Source organism: Enoplosus armatus, chromosome 10, assembly GCF_043641665.1.
Source record: "Enoplosus armatus isolate fEnoArm2 chromosome 10, fEnoArm2.hap1, whole genome shotgun sequence".
Lineage (NCBI taxonomy): Eukaryota > Metazoa > Chordata > Actinopteri > Centrarchiformes > Enoplosidae > Enoplosus > Enoplosus armatus.
This window is the reverse complement of record NC_092189.1, coordinates 7,656,780-7,674,391: the sequence shown is the minus strand read 5'-3', so window position 1 is coordinate 7,674,391 and position 17,612 is coordinate 7,656,780. Positions and strand designations below refer to the sequence as shown.

The window sequence follows — 17,612 nt, the reverse complement described above, 5'->3', positions numbered from 1 at the left end:
TGTAGGAGAGTCAGAAAACTACTGTGTGATGCTGCCCTCCTCTGGCCAATTGGTGAACTGACACAACAAATATATGTATAATATGCAGGCTGATTCAGTAGGTTACACTTGATGTGTGCACACATGTGAGAGATGTGTTAAGTTTACTTTAGTTCAGTTTATTATATTTATTTGTCAGGGACCATTTGCAAAAAAAAAGAAGAGAAGAGATGCATTGTAACAGATTTAGCTACTAGCTCATTTCCATCTGCAGTCCCTGGGCAGGTTGACACAAACACTAATGCAACTAGAGAGAGATTTCCTCAGTCAAAAGTGTGCAACAGTGTACAAATGCAGTGAAATGTAACTGCAACCTACTAAGAGGTTGCACACATGCAGTGCAAGCTAACATATGACATTAACTTTTAGCACTGCACCTGTTTCACACATAAAGGTCACTTCCCTTGTCATGGTCAGCCTGTACAATTGATTAGTGGTTTAATGTCTTCTGGGGTTTACCTCTGGTTGGGCTTGAGACTTCAGTGGGTGCTTCTCATTTGCCTTATTTCATGTCTACTTGCTTCTTGGGTGAGATGGAAATTTATCTGATCCGCCATCATGACGTATGTGTCTGTTTGCTTGTTTCTGTGCAGAGACGCAAGGACAGACACCCTTTTAGTAAAAAACTGATCGGGGTGCTTTGACAGTAGTTTTATATCTGAACAGATACAACTCAGGACAAAGAAGGTCTAATAAAAATTGAGTTATGGAAATGTTGCTTTCAGTGGTTTTGGACTAAGGACTAAAATTCAGGATATCTCAGCCTCGGCTGCTTCAATTTCCAACTTTATGAAAGTACAATACTAAATCCCTGGAGTATCCCTTTAAAATCCTTGTTTCATATCCAGTTTGCACATGTCAACAGGGCACAACCTGTCCCTTAAAATCCATTCACCAGCTCATGAGCTACAATGCAGCAGTATCCTACGGCTGACCTCAAACATCACACTGTAGACAAAACTAAAGCAGGCGCAGAGTAAGAAGCATCCTCTTATGTCCCCTGGGGGCCCTAACATCACCTTGAACCCAGCAGAAGACTGTGTGAAGCCTTGCCAAGCCTATGAACACGACCTAGGGAGTGTGTGTGTGAGGGGTGGGGAGGTGGGCAGGGAGGAGGCAGAGGGGCAGAGGATGGAGGGTAGATGAAGGCGATGCTGCTCCCTCCATCACAGACAAGACAAATGACGCACAGACAGATGGCACTCGACATCGCTGCCATATTCAGTTAGTTTCCAGTTTCAACAACCTGACTCCAGCTCAGCGGATGCTCATGTCACGCAATAGACGATATAGTGAGCTGACCACTGAATGATCTTTGCCACAACAGGACCTCCACCACGATCATTCTTATAATTAAATCCACATTGTCATCATAATTAAGAAAGCAAATGGACAATGGATTGAGCCAAAGTGTGGGTGTGTTCTCGCAATGGCCACATGGTGGTGGTGTAACTCAGAAGGGAGTGGTGGAGAGGGCCGAGGGGCCAAAGATTTACCTCATCTGCCAGTAAGTCACATCAATCATGTCTAACTGGGAGTCAGTTCGTGATATCTGCACCCCAGTTACTAATATTATATGAAACATGTGGCAGAGATGGAGACACAGCGCGAGAATGTAGCTGCCGAGGCCTGACCTTGGACTGAAAGCAAACTGGAAAGTATCGACCATTAACTGATACGTCGGGGAATAAGGAGGTGTACTGGGAAATACAATATACAGTGAACTCTTGAAAAGAGAGATGGAAAAACAGGTGGTGATATGAATTTACAATGTGTCAAGCTACAGGTCTGCTGGGTCACACGAGCGCTGTCTGATGGTATGATGTGACTATAATCAGTTAAAGGTTTGTGTTTCATTTTGAAGGTAATTTAATTCAGGTCCAGTCAGTATTCATGGAAAATGAACTTGTGAGTTGTATTGTTGTTAAGTTGCAGGTCAGGCTGAAGCTGCTTCGGTGATGATGACAGGTGGTTTGCATTTCTGCTTAAAATATAAAATATTTATTTGTTTTACACCAAACTGACTGGTCTCCTCAGAATGTTTCAGTCGTTTAACAGATTCTCGTAGAAATGTGTCGTAAAAGAGATAAATCCCATTAATGAATGACATGAAATTAATTTCACAATGGAATTATTTTAGGATAGGCTATTCATTCTTTCTTTTTTTGTGGTTGCTGCATTTCACACAACAAAGTTCCCATTTGGACTCTTGGAGAAACTATTTAATCTGAAGCATTGAATTGGTCCACAAGTTTGCATTAACTATTGTGTAAAATGTATGTATTTTTGTTGAATTGTTGGATTCTCCTTGTATGTTTGTAGTGCTGTATGATTTTATGTTTGATTTAGTGTAAAAAGGATTATTCTTATTCTTTTTGTCTCTTTAAACTACAAACATTTTTATACATTTTAATGTCTAGAGTATAATAAATTGGTCTGATGTAATTGTTTTAGAAAAGAATAGAGTACCATGTCCACCAGAGAGGAAAAATGTTTTTAAAAACTTTACTTCTACAGATGATCACCAGACAGAGGTATTTTCTCTTATCTACATTATTGTCTCATGAGAACGCAGCACCCAGACTCTCGATATTTCCAGAAGAACAGAGCTCATCTCTGCTTTCAGCGGTCGCCAATGAAGAGTTTTCACAGATTTCATCATCACAGATCTTGTAACTGTATATGAAACAGGGTGTGTTGTAAGACCCTCAAACAGGCCCTTCTTGCTGTCCCGGCTTCCACATTAAAGGCATCGGGAATTCGATTTTTCTGTTCGAGCCTGGAGACTTCGGAGGCGCCTGCCTGGTCAGGACAGTTCACCGTGTGTCCTCATTTACATTCAACTTTCTCTGTCTTCATTTGTGAAGTAAAAATATTTTATTCAATTTCACGTTATTCTAATGAGTTATACATTATCTTATTGCCATATGCAAGAACATCATGCACATTGGAGTTTATATGTATAAGTATATGTGCACAGATACAGTTAAATACTAAAAACACATAGTGTTTATATATAGGCTTGCACACATATATTTTTGTATCTGTTGTGTATATATAAAGTATATGTATCCATGTATTCATGTGTATGTGTATTTATGTGTGATACATTTTGCTATACTTATTTCAGGCTTCTTTTCTAATAATTTAATGTTTAGATTTTTATTTTATAGTTGGAGTACTAGCCATGTGTTACCACTCGTAGGGTTTTTATTCTTTCTCAACAATGTAGCCGGGGTTGAAAGCAACTACATGCACTCATGTGTTGTACATTTACTCCTCAACATTTTAAGGGAAATGTTGGATTATTTTACTCCCTTCTGACAGGTAGTTAGTTTCTTACTTAACATATAATAGTGTATATATATATACCACAACAGTAAAGCAGTTTAAACAAGCCAACAGTAAATTATGTAGTTACAACTAAAGCCAGCCGGTCCTGAAACACACATTATATTAGCTACAGGAATAATGCATCCATAATTCAACATGAGGCCACTCTTCAGGATGAGTACTTTAACATTTTTACAACTTGTATACTTTTGCATACACAAAGTTTTGAATGCAGGACCTGTGATTCGCCACAGAGTTTTAGACAGGGCCTACTTTGTCCTGCGCTGACATGCTGAACAGCTAATGAGGCTAACCAGCTTTTGTGGAGAAAGTGTAAAATATTTGCGGTGTTATTCTTAACCGGTTTATCTCCTAATTTGTCTAATCACCAATTACTAATAACAGTTAAAGGATCTAAAACACCAAAAAGGCCTCCAGGACAGAGAATACCAGCCCATGAAAGCGGCCAACAGGAACGTTTAGGATAAAGACAAAAATTTGAATTTGGACACACACGCACGCACGCACGCACACACACACACACACCCACACACACACACACACACACACACACACACACACACACACTGGGAGAGGCTCCTCACTCCGACACGCAGCCCTCAAAATACCCACACGTTCGTGCAGCGGAAGTTTTTAAGCAACCTTATCTGGAGCTTTATCTGAGTTGGAGATGTGCTGCAGAAAGACAGGTCAAAGGGGACCGCAGGGCTGCTGCAGGACGAAGCATTAGGGATATGAAACACATGCCAGGCCTGTCATGTTCAATTTACAGTTGACTCAGTAGTTTACCATCCGGCAGAAGTGAAGACGTATTTCATTTGGTGGGTGGCTGATAAATCGTTTGAGTTTTGATTTTCTTTTTTTTTTGCAAATAAAGACAGAAAACAGGGAAACATTACAGTCAAGGCTGGTGGAAATCAATCATGATGAAAACATCTTCCCATGTCTCGTGCCCCACCTCCCCCCCCCCCCCCCCCCCCCCACCCCTCCGTGCGTTTACTTTATTTCGCCAATTATTACAGCAAGAGCCGAGCCAGTGTTGACTCTCACTGCGCCCGAGAAAGATTTTACGGCCATTCATCAGCTCGCGAGGCGCACAAATAGTCTTTAAAACTATAAACACCATCGCTGGGTCGGAGACAGGGGGACCCATTTACCCCGTGGCTGTGCTAAACGCTGAAGATAAAACAAACGATAATACTGTCTGTCTCCTGTGACCGTCTCCACAAGCATTAATAGCGGGTTTAGTGCCAACCGCGCGGGGGGAGACACATGTAGGTTCTGTGCGTCATTACGCACATTTTACTCCATTTTACTGCTGACCGGCTATATATATATAAATAATCTATAAATTACTGATTGAATGCTTAATTGACACCATCTCGTTGACCTATGCTAAAGAATGCACACGTGGAGGTGACGGGAGTGTCTTACTCAGGAACGGAAAGCTGATTTCTTGTCTTGGAGTTGAACAAAAAGTCATGGAAATGGAAAAATGAAAAGCGCAAAAGCAATAAAATGGGACTTTTAATTGGTTAAAACTTGGGTGTCATATGTGACACATCGTTAGGATAACCTGGGCTGCTGCGTGGGTGGGAGTGTGTGTGTGTGTGTGTGTGTGTGTGTGCAGGTTTGTTGTCATCTGTTATCACGTCCTGATAACGCAGACAGTGGCTCCAGAATCTCTTGGAGGCAGACAGCAGAGTGTGTCGCTCCTGGTTTCAGGTTCCGCGCTCAGGGACCCAACCTGTTGTCTGCTCCGTTTCCCGTCGGATGAGGGGACGGGCCGACACTCCCAAACACACGCACGCGCACGAGGCCAGGCTTATCAGGAGCCTCATTAATGCACGTTTGGCCGTTGTGATACAGTTTCGAAGCACGCAAAGTTGGATAAATGATTTCTCTCGGTACTTGAAGATGCGTGTAAACATCCGCCCAAATGCTGGCCTTGAAGAATTAACTGGAAGCGCGTTTGCGACCTCCCGCAACACTGAGACATATCAAATAACGAGTCATTTATTTAGTTCCACTTAATTCATGAACTTCATACGCTAAACCAGGCTATCCTAAACCAAGGCAGAGTAAGAGATATTTCCCCACCAGGACCAAGAAAACGATTTCAGAAAATATTTCTAACAATTGAATTCGCTTTGGAAAGAGAGAAACAAGCTCTGGGTTTGTGTCTGTTGGGCACACTTGCAGTGATTGAACACATATAATAGAACTATAAGCAACATCAGCCCTACATGTACCAGACATCACTTTATTACGTCATGAAATGGGAGTACCAGTGGCTCCATACAGAGGGTCCCACTGGCTGCCCCCTCCCTCCCTGCGTCACCAGGAGGAGAGGGAGGCCAAGGGAAAAAGTTTGGAGACAGAGTTGACATTCAAAATGCACACTTCACTCAAGATCAGTCTGCTACACCAAACTAATACTTAAATGCAGTAAATATTCTCAGGAAGGAGAGGCAGTTTGTTGACGTCTTTTCTGTTACCTCCACGTGACAGTTTGACAGGTTACTTTTTCACTTGTTGGCAATGTTTCCCAGCCCCAGCACGTCCACTCCCTTCTCTGTAAAGGATATATTAAACTTGGAGCAGAGTCATGACGTTATGGTGTCTTCTCTGGACGTCTCTTCTCGTATGGACTGCTGCGCCGTGTCGACCTCTTCCTCCTCCTCCTCCTCCTCCTCGTCCTCCTCCTGCATGCTGGCCCGCCTGAAGCAGGAGCCTCTCCGGGACATGTCGTCGTCCGCCGCCGCCGCCGCCTCGCTGTTTGGAGAAGACCTCCACGAGTCCAGGGCCGGCAGAGGCAATGCACTCAACTTTGCTGCTGCCTTTTATGGGAAATCACTCATGGAGATGGATGTAGCGAAGGATGCGAAACCAGACGCGTTTGAGGGGAAACGTAGAAAAGGTGAGTTGATTTTTATTTTGTAGGCCTGTGCAACATGAGGCCCGCAGGCTCATGGTCTTTGATTAGTGCAAAACGCAGCTCCACTAAAACAATAAGCATTAATACAAGAAACGCTGGACACAGACTTTGAAACTGGATTTTTTTTTTTACTTAAACAAATATAAAATTTGAGTTGATGGTCAGCAGTTTCTTATAGGCCTGCTGGACATTTCTCTTAAGATTTATGAGATGTGGGGGGAAAAAGTTGCATTGGGAAATATAATATCGATTACATTGTTATTAAATTACGTGTCACGTGTGTAAATTCATTATCAATGCATTATGATTGGCTAATTGAAGCACCACTGACACAAGCAAATTAACCATACTAGGCCTGTGTAATATGGTACAACATAATATCTGTATGATATCATGCTATTATCTTGATTATTAGTATTATTGTCATTATTGTTGGTGTTGTCAGTGGTAGGCTTGTAGTGGTAAAGACGAAAAAATGATGAACTTACAGATATCCATAAGAAGTCACATTCGCAGATCATTACCAAAGTTTTCTTTCTGTCTGATGTGATCAGAGGAGTCCAGTCCTCCGGCCGAGCCTGTGTTGGACATAAAACCCGAGGATCCGGACCGACCAAAGACCCGGAGACGCAGGAAACCGCGGGTCCTCTTCTCCCAGGCGCAGGTGTACGAGCTGGAGCGCCGCTTCAAGCAGCAGAGGTACCTGTCCGCCCCGGAGAGAGACCACCTGGCCGGCGCGCTCAAACTCACCCCGACCCAGGTGAAGATCTGGTTCCAGAACAGGAGGTACAAGTGCAAGCGGCAGAGGCAGGACCAGAGCCTGGAGATGGTGTCTCTGCCGCCGCCCAGGAGGGTGTCGGTGCCGGTGCTGGTGCGGGACGGGAAGCCTTGCCTGGCGGCGGACACAGCCGCCTACAACCCCTCCTACAGTGTGGGCCACATCAACCACTTCACTTACAACAACTACCCAGCCTTCAGTAACTACACCGGCCCCGGCTGCAACACAAACTACGCGTGTAGTTATCCTGCAGCCACCATGCAAACTATGCAAGGATCCTCCAACAACGGGAATTACATGAACTTCGGGGTGGGGGACCTGAATAATGTCCAGAACACGTTTTCCTCCAGTAACGGAGTGTCTTCGTTACATGGCATCAGGACATGGTAGACAACGTTTCACATATTCACTCTAACGGGATCGTTTTCTGACTGCATGCGTTTTTAAATGTGTCAAGACTTTGCGGAGTTTGTGTCACTTCTTTTATATTTAATAACTTACTTTTGGTAGTTTTTCGCTTTTGATTTCAACACCAGTTTTTGTCTGACTGGCCTACAATTTTATTTATTTTCGTCACATTAGCAATTAGCAATTTGAGCGAAGAAAGAAACAGGTTGGAACCACAGTTCTTTAAATGTTATTTAAAAGGTTAAAGTTGTCCGAACATTTTCTATTTTAATTCTATTTAATTTCTAATGTTTTTGACACCACGCCGCGAAGTGGATTGTTAAATATTTTTACCCACAAAAATCTGACTTTCACTTCAATGGGCGACTAAAAGTCGACCGAATTGTAACAATGTAGTTATGGAAATGATTCATTCTATATAGGCTATTATTATTGTCATTATTATCATTATTATCATCATTATTATCATTGCTGACATGCAAGTATTTCATTGGAATTGTTTAAAGCTGATTAATGTAATAATTGGCACTGGCTATCAATCCCTAAATCAGAATTAGAAAAAGTCAACAGTATATAATCTGTAATAATGAACAATAACTATGATACTCCAAGCCTCTGGCCACATAATGGTTGAACTGGTTTTACAGTAGATCCCCATAAAGGACGGCAACAGCGACTGTACGACCCTCATATGGTTTGTGTCTGGTTAAAATGTTCAAGTGGCTATTAGGAGGCTTCCTTCAATATGCTTAAACAAGGTTAAAAAGGTTGTGGAAAGTTTACACGTTTTACAGCCCGCTGTCAGCCACATGTACACTCTACACATGTTTAAAGTCGCTGGGACAGAGATGGCTGCGAGCCATGACCTTGACCTGCACGAAATGTTTTTAAATCAGGTTCTGCTGATCAGGACATGCTGTGGAACTACAGACATTGTCATTTTCATTAATTGTATCATGTGTATAAGCATTTTCTATGCAATCTGTCAAAAGCCGTCCTGGAAGTCAACAACCTTTTCTCTGCACTTGTAAATATGAGGACAAACTCGAGATGTTACCAGATCCAAGATATTCATCTATTTTTGGACAGTACACTTGATAATTAAAGACTCTCTTTTTGAAACTTTCTCTGTTTGGTTAAGTCATTACTGTGTTTTACTTGAGAATTACAAGTTTAACTGGACTTAAATAACTGAACAAAGCTATCTTCAGCTGGAGAAATAACTACATGAATGCAGAGTTGCAGAGACCCCGTCTGGCTCACGTGTTTACACCATCAGTTTGGTGCTGTGTACGCTCCCCTGAGACCGCAGTCCACTTGTCCAGATACAAACCCAAACACTTGATTGACACTATCACGGTGCTAAATGCAAGAATAGTCCAATTTGCTTGACAGAGAGCCAGAGGCCTTGTCTAAGTGTGCAGTTATATACAGGCGGACTCTGCCCAACTGCCAACACTTTACATGAGTAAGAGATGCTTAGGCATCTCTCAGGTCTCTCCACACATGCTCTGTTGTCGTCTATCTAATTTTAAACAACACACCCACACAAACACAGAAACATGTCAAACATCAAGGCAGAAGATTTTGTATTTATTGATAATAAATACTGACATCATTTACATATTCTAAACAAAATGGCAACGCCAGGCAATTTCAGAAAGGGTAGCAAGGTCATGTAGCTCCTCTGGCCACCCTCTCCTCCGAGGTGTTGAAAAGGCAACGTCAGATAACAGCGCCACACAAACCTAAAAATATCCCCCCTCACCCTCCACCCACACTGGAAAGGGAGAGGGAAAACGGGGTCGGAATAATCTGCTTTTCCGGGCCTTATCTGAAGAAAGGCAGGGATGCATGCTGCTCTATCTCTGCCAGTGTGATCACTGCCACTGCTTTTCTGAGCTTTTCTGCTCCGCTGCCGACCAGAGCCAAGCTAACACGGGCAGAGATGGAGGGAAGCGTGCACACTCTTTCTTTGAGAATGTTTTTTTTCCTGGTTTGCATGCTAGCTGAACATAGGGACAATGTGAAGTGCACGTATATTATTATTATAATAATTATTATTTTACAATGATTACCCAGCTCGTGAAACAAAGCGAGTGACTGTAGTTGGGCTTCAATCATATCAAAGTTAAAAGCCATTTCAATATTCTCCCCAAAAGTAGCATTAAGTCATTATAATGCTGTAATAAATTAAACCTTGCAGTAATCATACAGTACATCGTTTTAAATAATAATAACACAAAATGTTTTTGCATCATTTGCACAGCGACTTTATGATATCAGGTGCTAAAACAGTTTGATTAAAACACCAGTTAGTGAGGAATATATGTATATTATATGTTTATATGTATAAAGGCCCCTTTCTGTTACACAGTTTGTTTTTAAGTCCTAATATTGTGACATTTAATATTACTATTGAATAACAGTAATTAATAGTATTGTATGCTACTATAATTTTTTTAATGGCCATGCATGCCAATAAAAGCTTGTTTAACTGAAATGAAAAGTGGCACTTGCTTTGTGATTATCACATTATACTGAAAATTCTGTTTGCATTATTTTCCTCACATATTTTTTCATCTCTAAGAACCCACTGTGTGTCATACACACTGCTGTCAGCACATTATCTGCACTCATAGCAAACAGAGCTAATATTTTAGGTGTCGTGAGAATTACTTTAAGAATATGATACTGTACGTCTTTGATATGTGAAATACATATATGAAAACAAAAACCATAGTGGATATTTTTCACAGGAATGTACAAAAGAAAATATTAATATTGTTCGTCCATCTCGTCTCACAACTGATTTCATCAAAAGCAATGCACAGCATTACCGTCACACTAACTAAAGACAGACGTCTGACACATCTCAACCAATGTTTGATGAACCAAACTCTTTTCAATAAATTAAACACTACATGGAACTATAAGTGTGTGGGCTTATCTTCCTCTTTGTGGACAATATTTCACCCCCAGCAGCGTCACAGTTCAGCAGAGTGAGCAGGCCACATTCCACTGAGCGGACGATCATGTGTAATGTGTGTGTAATATGACAGGCAGCATTCAGAGTTGTTTAGTTTAAGTACTGTATGTGGTAATGGGAGAGCTCCCCAAAAAAGGTACCTGGTCTACAAGAAGGGGAACAGTCTCTTCTTAAGGATGTAGAGAACTGTGGCGAGGAAGAGGGCGAGCGCCAGGAAGATGAGCAGCTTATCAGTGAGCTCTCTGCGGTTGTACTTGGTGATGAGTTTCCTCCCGAGCTGGATGGTCCCTGTCATGGTCTTAAATTCGTCATTGGTCTCTTGGACTGTCCTTGAGGAGGTTGCTTCAAACAGAAGAGAAAACTGTTTTCAACACAAAGCCTTTTCATGAAAGGAGGGTGGCGTTACACACACACACACACACACACACACACACACACACACACAAACACAATACATAAAAATTGATAGTCATTTTAGAATGTGTATTAAAACAGTTGACCTCAAATACTGAAAATCAGTTAAAGTTTATTTGCTCTTCTAAAATCGGTGACCACAACGTTTTTAACTAACTTACAGTATGTATCCATGGCGACACAGTGATATAGTAGGAGGCTCAGTAAACAAGCAGAGAGGCAGCTCCCCTTTAAAGGGGGAAATTTGCCACATTGTATGCGGATGTCCACCCAGTGTTGATGGTAAATGTAGTAAATTGAAGCAGTAAATTCCTCAGTGCATTTTATATTGACAGAGAAAGCTGGGTTCCCCTGCTTGCAGAGCCTTGCCTGCAGTGCCTACATATACCAAGATGCATTGCGTGCACGCAAATGCATTCCTGCCGTTTGGCCATTTCTTTTTCACATGTATCTATAGCATTACCTTCAGGGCATGTCTATCAGGTGAACTTTCATACAGCAGCAAAACACACACACACACACACACATATACCGGTGAGGGACAGAACAGGCTTTCATACAACAGCAACAGTTACCGGCATCCAACCTACTACTCTCCTTATTTAGTTGGCTTCAAATGAGGCTTAACGTTCACACTGTTTCTCTTGACTGTCCGTCAATATCACAACATTAGTACAATATCACCACCGCCTGTGGGAGTACCACACTAGCCTATAGCTATTACTTTGTTGGCCAAAACATAACGTTAGGTGACAGAAATACTTCTTCTGTGTCATCTTCCCTCTCGGCCCTGCTGGTCTTTGTTGTCTTTTCCAGTTCATCTTCGGGATCCTGAAGAAGATCTCTAGCTCACCTCTGTTCAAGTGAGTAAAAGTTTCATGCATAGTAACACACTCACAGGCTTTCTGGGGTGTTGTCGGCGACAACATCCAACAAAAAGTGCCCACGCTGAAATTCACTGTAGCAGAATGATTCAGCTTCTCTTGCCATCGAAGGGCAATTTGAGCAAAGGCACCACGAGTTGCTGTTTGCTCTCGGCAGCTCAGGTTGTCCCCGCCGGCCACATCCTCCTGCATGGCTCATGCAGCTGCAGCCTCGGTCTCTCTCCGCTGCATTTCTTCCGCCATAATGCGACTGAATATCCGAGTCAGCCAAAACACTGTAAAATGTATCCTTGTTCATAACATCCTCTACACTCATATTTTTGGATGCCATTTTCGCTATGGGAAACAACAGCTATTTTACAAGCAAAGAGAACAAGTTTTTTTTTTGAGCGGCAGCACGCCTCCCGGCTACCCACAGGAAGACTAGAAATCCAAGCTGAAATACTTTGTAGTTCTTGCCTCCAACTACGTCACTAAGAGAAGAACAACAGATTTTGCAGCAAGAGAACCCAGCTTTCTCAGTCAATATAGCACACATTGAGGAATTTATTGCTTCAATTGACTACATTTACCAACAACACTGAGTGGACATCCGCATGATACGTGGCAAATTTTCCCTTTAATGCCTTTTAAATCTGAATATGGACAACCGTTTTTAAATATCTGTCCATGGTATAAAAAAGATAATTGGGTATTTTGTTAACACACTCTTGTGTTTGCTTCACTAACCCAGTGACGACATGGTGTCCTCGCTCTGCTGAACCTGCTGCGCCATCATCCGGCTGATGCTCATGAGATTCTCTGTAATGTCACTGGTTGTCTGAGCCAGGCCCTCTTTGGTCATCTTCCTGGGAAAGAGACACAAAACAAGAGATACAATTGATAGAAATGTCCTAATGCAAATTAAATGTATCATATAAAAGGAAAAGAAAGATGTAAAAAAAAAAAAAGTATTTTTCTAATTACAACACTGAGAGGATTTAGTATGTTGTTAGAAAATACTTTGCCAAGACATAAAGCTGAACACTGTCTCTGAAGGCCTCTCATTCTAACAAGTAGAGTGTATTGTCAGCTCACCTCTGTCTAACAGCACTATCTGCTCCATTAAGAAGTGCCTGCTTCTCCATATTGTCTATGGACAGTTTGCTGGCCAGGTTGGCTTTCCTCCAAACTGTCTGGTTACTGCAAAAACAGCCATAAATTAAAAAAGACAAACAACATTATGCAAGTTCAAGCAGGCAATTTTCCCATGCTTCCCCCCCACCAGTTAGGCAGCACTATCAACACAGGAACACATTTATAAAAGCCAGGGAATAGTTATTTAAATCTAAACCTCAGTATCTGTTTACCTCAGCATCTGTTTTCTGTGTCCCTCTACTTGACTGATCAAAGCTTGCTTGTCTGACTCTTTGTCCTGCTCCAAGGCCATCTGCTCTAAATCCTGTCAAAGAAACAAAATACCACAAATGTCTTCTGAGCCATCTATTGACATAAAACCAAGTCCAAGTGGTTGATGCATAGCCTATAATGGGGTTCTGTCATGTTTGCAGAGATACTCGCAAACAGCTTTTATTACCTGAATCCGCAATCTGAGATTGTGGAAACTCTTTTTCACATCAGCGTTCAGTTCTGTCAGCTTGCTCAGAGGGCCCGAGCACTCATTAATATCCTGGTGAGACATCAAAACAAGGATGAGATAGACACATGCCTCTTATATCACTGTTAGATGAAGTCACTGGTATCAACATGTTGCTCTGGTTTGTGGCTGCAAAGACACTCTGCAGTGTTCTGACAGTTTGAGCTGCTCTCTCAGGATGAACCACCACTGGGCTACCAAATGTGCTGAAATATAAAGCAACTGTAGGCCTGCAATTATTCTTTATGGTAATCAATTATCGATTCATAGTTTATCTATTTAATGTCAGAAAATAATGACAAAAGCTAATCACATTTCACCAGTCAAAAAGAGGCCTTCAAATCCCTTGTTTTTAATCTGATGGACAGCATAGAAGAAAAGTATTGAATGTTAAATGATACAAAACCGATAAAACAGATCATTTGAGACGTAATGCTTGTAATCAGTATATATTTGAAATTTAAGCTTAAAAAATTACGTCAACCGTCGATTCTCAAAAGTACTGCCTCTTCATTTTCTGTAATTGACAAGTCGATACATTTCAGCATTAAGCAAATAAAAACGAGAACAACAATATCACAAATATACTTAAAGATAAAGAGAGGTCCTATTTAAAGCGTGTTTATGTAACTGGAAATCAGTTTCAACATGAGTTCTCTTTCTTTATAGCCAATTTATGATACTGGTAGTTCCGTTTTCCTGTTATTTGACTGGCAGCTTGATATAACCAACTGTCGGTGCACCGGCTGACTGCAGCTGGAGACACTAAATGTAGCATAAATGCTATCAGACAACACCACGATTCCCTGACATGACAAGCTCAAACTGCAGCGCGTCGTAATGTAGCGCTAACTAATCTTACCAAATAAATATTCGCACCTGGATGAGAGCTTTGATTTCCAAGTCATATTTGAGTATTTCTTGTTCACATATTCGGACGTGGACATCTGAAGACGCCATGTTGCCAACGTACTCGGCTCAAACTACGGCAAGCAGGAGGCCGTTTTTGAATTTAAACAGTCGAATTCGGCCCTACAACCACACCGATAAATTTTATGGTATTAAAGAAACATAGACTGTATATAAAATAATACATTTAATTTAATATACAGTAAATGATAGTCTATGAAACAAACGGAGAAAATTTAATTAAAATGGTGTGTAAAGACCTTTCAACTTAATAACAGCCTATTATTAAACATCATGAAATTATTTCTTTACATGTCAACATAATGAGGAGCAATTATCATTATATCTATATAAATGACATTATTTACTAGGAGAATTATAGTCTACACATTTGACAAAGGTCAAGAGCTCATAAATTAGGCAAAACAAAACAAACGTTATGGACCAATGGAGTTGCTTATTAGTTTATTAATGAACAATTATTGAATGGATTACATCCATCACTAATACTGCCCAACAAAAAGAGATCACATCAAACACACTACACATCAACTACTTAAAGGCAAGGTCATTCATATCAACGACAGAAATAAACACAATATACATAATATAAACACATTCAGTGAGATCTCTCATTAGTCCTTTGGGAATCATTTTTGTACAAGGCACCAGTATGGGCATCACTCAATATTCACCCGGGGGTCTGAGGCGAATTAAAAGGAATGATCTCTGCATTGAGTGAGTAGCAAACGTCCATTGGTATGCAGCAGCCCCTGCTGAGAGAAATTACAATAAACACAGAAAATCGAGCAAAGCAATAAAATACATTATCTATAGGCTGCATAGAAGTCCAGTATCTATAAGCTGCATAAAAGTAGGAAGGTCAAATGTAGGTTCAATATCTACTCTTTCAGAGGAAGTTTACCTGCATTGTCAGGAGTCCCGGAAGGGTAAATTAAGGCCAGTGATAGCTCAGGTACCAGATGGTGTCAGTGGACAGAGAAGGCCCGAAAAGTGGGTTCAGCTGGGCCAGGATTGCTATCAACCAGCTGATTGGACAGAAAGGATATTAAGATCACATGTGTTAATACAAACTACTCAACAACTAAACTGTGCACTTCAAAACACATTCTTCCAAACTAATTTCCTATGAACTAACAAAATGTAATTCTGTATTTAGGCCCACGTCATGACAAACCATCCAGTTTTCGCGGATTATTCTACACAGCATCAAACTGAGGGCTTTTAAGCAACACTCCTTTGTATCTACTGCACTCTTTTGCCCATCTGACATGTAACATGACACCATAAGCACCTAATTGTGAATATAAATAATTTATCACAAGACAGAAATACTATATGCAAAACAGTACTGACTCCAATGAGAAGCTTTGTTTTATCATAACAGTAATGCACACAAATTAATTAATATGGAGGGAAGGAGGAGAGACAATTGAATACCATTATTTGTTTTATTATTTATAATATAAATTATTAGGGCTGCAATTTAAGATTATTTTGACATCTTCAAATGTCTTGTTTCGTTTGACCAACAGTTCAAAATCCAAAGATATTCTGTTTACTAGAACATGAGAAAAAGAAAAGCAACAAATCATTATATTTGAGAAGTTGGAACAAGGGAATATTTGTAATTTTTGCTAGACAAATTACTTAAACAATCAATCAATTATAAAGACAGATGCCACACAACGTTCTGTCAATGGATTTATCGACTAATAACTTCAGCTATTTATATTATAGGCCTGATTCTTACTGATACACCAGTATTTTGATTATGTGTTATAGGTGCACATATGTGTGATACAACTACCACAACATAATGTTAAAGAGAGATCCTGGAACATTTCCAAGATGATGATACTTACAACAGGTAGCAGCAAACTGCAGTTAACACCAGCATTGTGACTATCACTCTGTGGGAATAGGAGAATTTAAAAAAATAAAAGTTTAAATGTGGTATATTTAACATCCAAAGACTGCAGACAGGATTTTAAAATAACATAGGCCAACATGGTTTGATCTCGTGATGCGACACTCAAACAGTCAAATAAGGGAAGTTGCATTAGGAACATTTTCCAGAGATGGAGTATATTCACTCTTGAGTTTAGTATCTAAATATAATGAAATAGACGGTATAGATTTACAGTGGAGAGATGTCAACAACTCCAGCATTAAAAAGGTAATAAGGACGAAGCTTCCTTCGACTCACACAGTGCTGTCAAATGAGCTTCCGTGAGCTAACCATAACTTTTACTTACTAACGAGTAAAGTTCGCCCACAAGTTTACATTTCTTACATTATTCAAGTAACGTTGAGAAACTTATTTAAAAGGCATTGCTACTTTCACACTATACATCTACTTGTATCAAATGAGAGTCACGGGTCAACATACAATAAAAACTTAACTTAGCTAGCTAGCTCTTTCTAACCAGTTGAACGCTAAAGGTAAGCTAACAAACTCACCCTCTGTTTGGTCCTTTGGGGATGAACCACGGCACTACTCCTCCAACAATACCCCAAAACAGGGTCATCACGGACATGGCGATCACAAAACCTAGTTCCGCCATGTTAGTGTTTGGTTTAAAACCAAGAATATCTCAAAAACAAACTTTTGACTTGAGAAGCCTCTGTTCTGTCCAGCTGCCAGACAGGACGACAGAGTCAAGGCAGCACGTATCACATGACCACCAACAAGAGAGGGAGGAACTAAAATGAGTCCTTGTGGAGGTGCACTAAACTTTCATTCGTAAAACATACATTTGGTTAAAGTCTGAACTTCCTGAAAAGATACAAGGACCAATTTAGTCCCTTTTCTGTAGTTCAGCTCACTATTACCATATATTACAGTTTAGAGAAACCGGTAGGTTAGCTTGTAAAATATCAAGATTATGATATATTTGTGAAGTTGTTAAGCTGTTCGAGCAAATGCATGACGGTCAAGCTTTTTTTGATATATAGTATTTTAATTAGGACTTCCTAGAATAGATAATGTTGTTTGTGGTAAAAAAGTGACACCTAGTGCTCATTTTGTAGAATTACAAAATGACTATACCACACAAGCACCAGCCTCTGGAGTAATAAAACATGTTGCAAAACACGACTTCAATCGGATTTCATTCTACTTTAAATTGACCTTTTCTTTCCCTTAAAATACTGTGCCGCATTTAAATGAAACAAATTCTTCGAAGCTTCAGGCTAACCAGGTGATGCTCATTTTAGTGTCCAACCATAAAAATGTGACA

At 40.6% G+C, this 17,612-nt stretch overlaps 3 protein-coding genes across 4 annotated transcripts; 1 reads left to right on the top strand and 2 right to left on the bottom strand.

Moving 5' to 3' along the window:
- Nucleotides 1-5,934: 5,934 nt before the first annotated feature.
- Nucleotides 5,935-7,499, top strand: nkx2.5 (NK2 homeobox 5). Its single transcript, XM_070913637.1, has 2 exons — nt 5,935-6,313; nt 6,886-7,499. The coding sequence occupies exons 1-2, from the start codon at nt 5,935-5,937 to the stop codon at nt 7,497-7,499; spliced, it is 993 nt and encodes a 330-aa protein (XP_070769738.1).
- Nucleotides 7,500-10,576: 3,077 nt separating this feature from the next.
- On the bottom strand, nt 10,577-14,409 carry bnip1a (BCL2 interacting protein 1a). Its single transcript, XM_070913563.1, has 6 exons — nt 14,320-14,409; nt 13,381-13,473; nt 13,154-13,245; nt 12,882-12,986; nt 12,534-12,652; nt 10,577-10,848 (listed from the first exon to the last, which is right to left on the bottom strand). Exons 1-6 carry the CDS (start codon nt 14,398-14,400, stop codon nt 10,652-10,654), a joined length of 687 nt encoding a protein of 228 aa, XP_070769664.1. The 5' UTR covers nt 14,401-14,409; the 3' UTR covers nt 10,577-10,651.
- A 388-nt stretch (nt 14,410-14,797) lies between these two features.
- Nucleotides 14,798-17,016, bottom strand: atp6v0e1 (ATPase H+ transporting V0 subunit e1). 2 transcript variants are annotated; one of them, XM_070913341.1, is made up of 4 exons: nt 16,834-17,016; nt 16,236-16,283; nt 15,275-15,398; nt 14,798-15,125 (listed from the first exon to the last, which is right to left on the bottom strand). In XM_070913341.1, exons 1-3 carry the CDS (start codon nt 16,935-16,937, stop codon nt 15,305-15,307), a joined length of 246 nt encoding a protein of 81 aa, XP_070769442.1. In that variant the 5' UTR covers nt 16,938-17,016; the 3' UTR covers nt 14,798-15,125; nt 15,275-15,304. The 2 variants fall into 2 exon arrangements, with proteins under 2 accessions (XP_070769442.1, XP_070769443.1); XM_070913342.1 differs by having other exon boundaries at nt 14,798-15,122.
- Between the last annotated feature and the right edge of the window lie 596 nt (nt 17,017-17,612).

Bases quoted from the DNA above. Each gene is read 5' to 3' on its own strand.
- nkx2.5 (XM_070913637.1), top strand. From the start codon at position 5,935: ATGTTTCCCAGCCCCAGCACGTCCACTCCCTTCTCTGTAAAGGATATA. The intron at 6,314-6,885 runs GTGAGTTGATTT...TGATGTGATCAG, and splicing joins TGAGGGGAAACGTAGAAAAG to AGGAGTCCAGTCCTCCGGCC.
- bnip1a (XM_070913563.1), bottom strand. From the start codon at position 14,400: ATGGCGTCTTCAGATGTCCACGTCCGAATATGTGAACAAGAAATACTC. The intron at 13,474-14,319 runs GTGCGAATATTT...ATGTCTCACCAG, and splicing joins AAATCAAAGCTCTCATCCAG to GATATTAATGAGTGCTCGGG. The intron at 13,246-13,380 runs GTAATAAAAGCT...TTTCTTTGACAG, and splicing joins ATCTCAGATTGCGGATTCAG to GATTTAGAGCAGATGGCCTT.
- atp6v0e1 (XM_070913341.1), bottom strand. From the start codon at position 16,937: ATGGCGGAACTAGGTTTTGTGATCGCCATGTCCGTGATGACCCTGTTT. The intron at 16,284-16,833 runs GTGAGTTTGTTA...CTATTCCCACAG, and splicing joins CCCAAAGGACCAAACAGAGG to AGTGATAGTCACAATGCTGG. The intron at 15,399-16,235 runs GTAAGTATCATC...CTGTCCAATCAG, and splicing joins GCAGTTTGCTGCTACCTGTT to CTGGTTGATAGCAATCCTGG.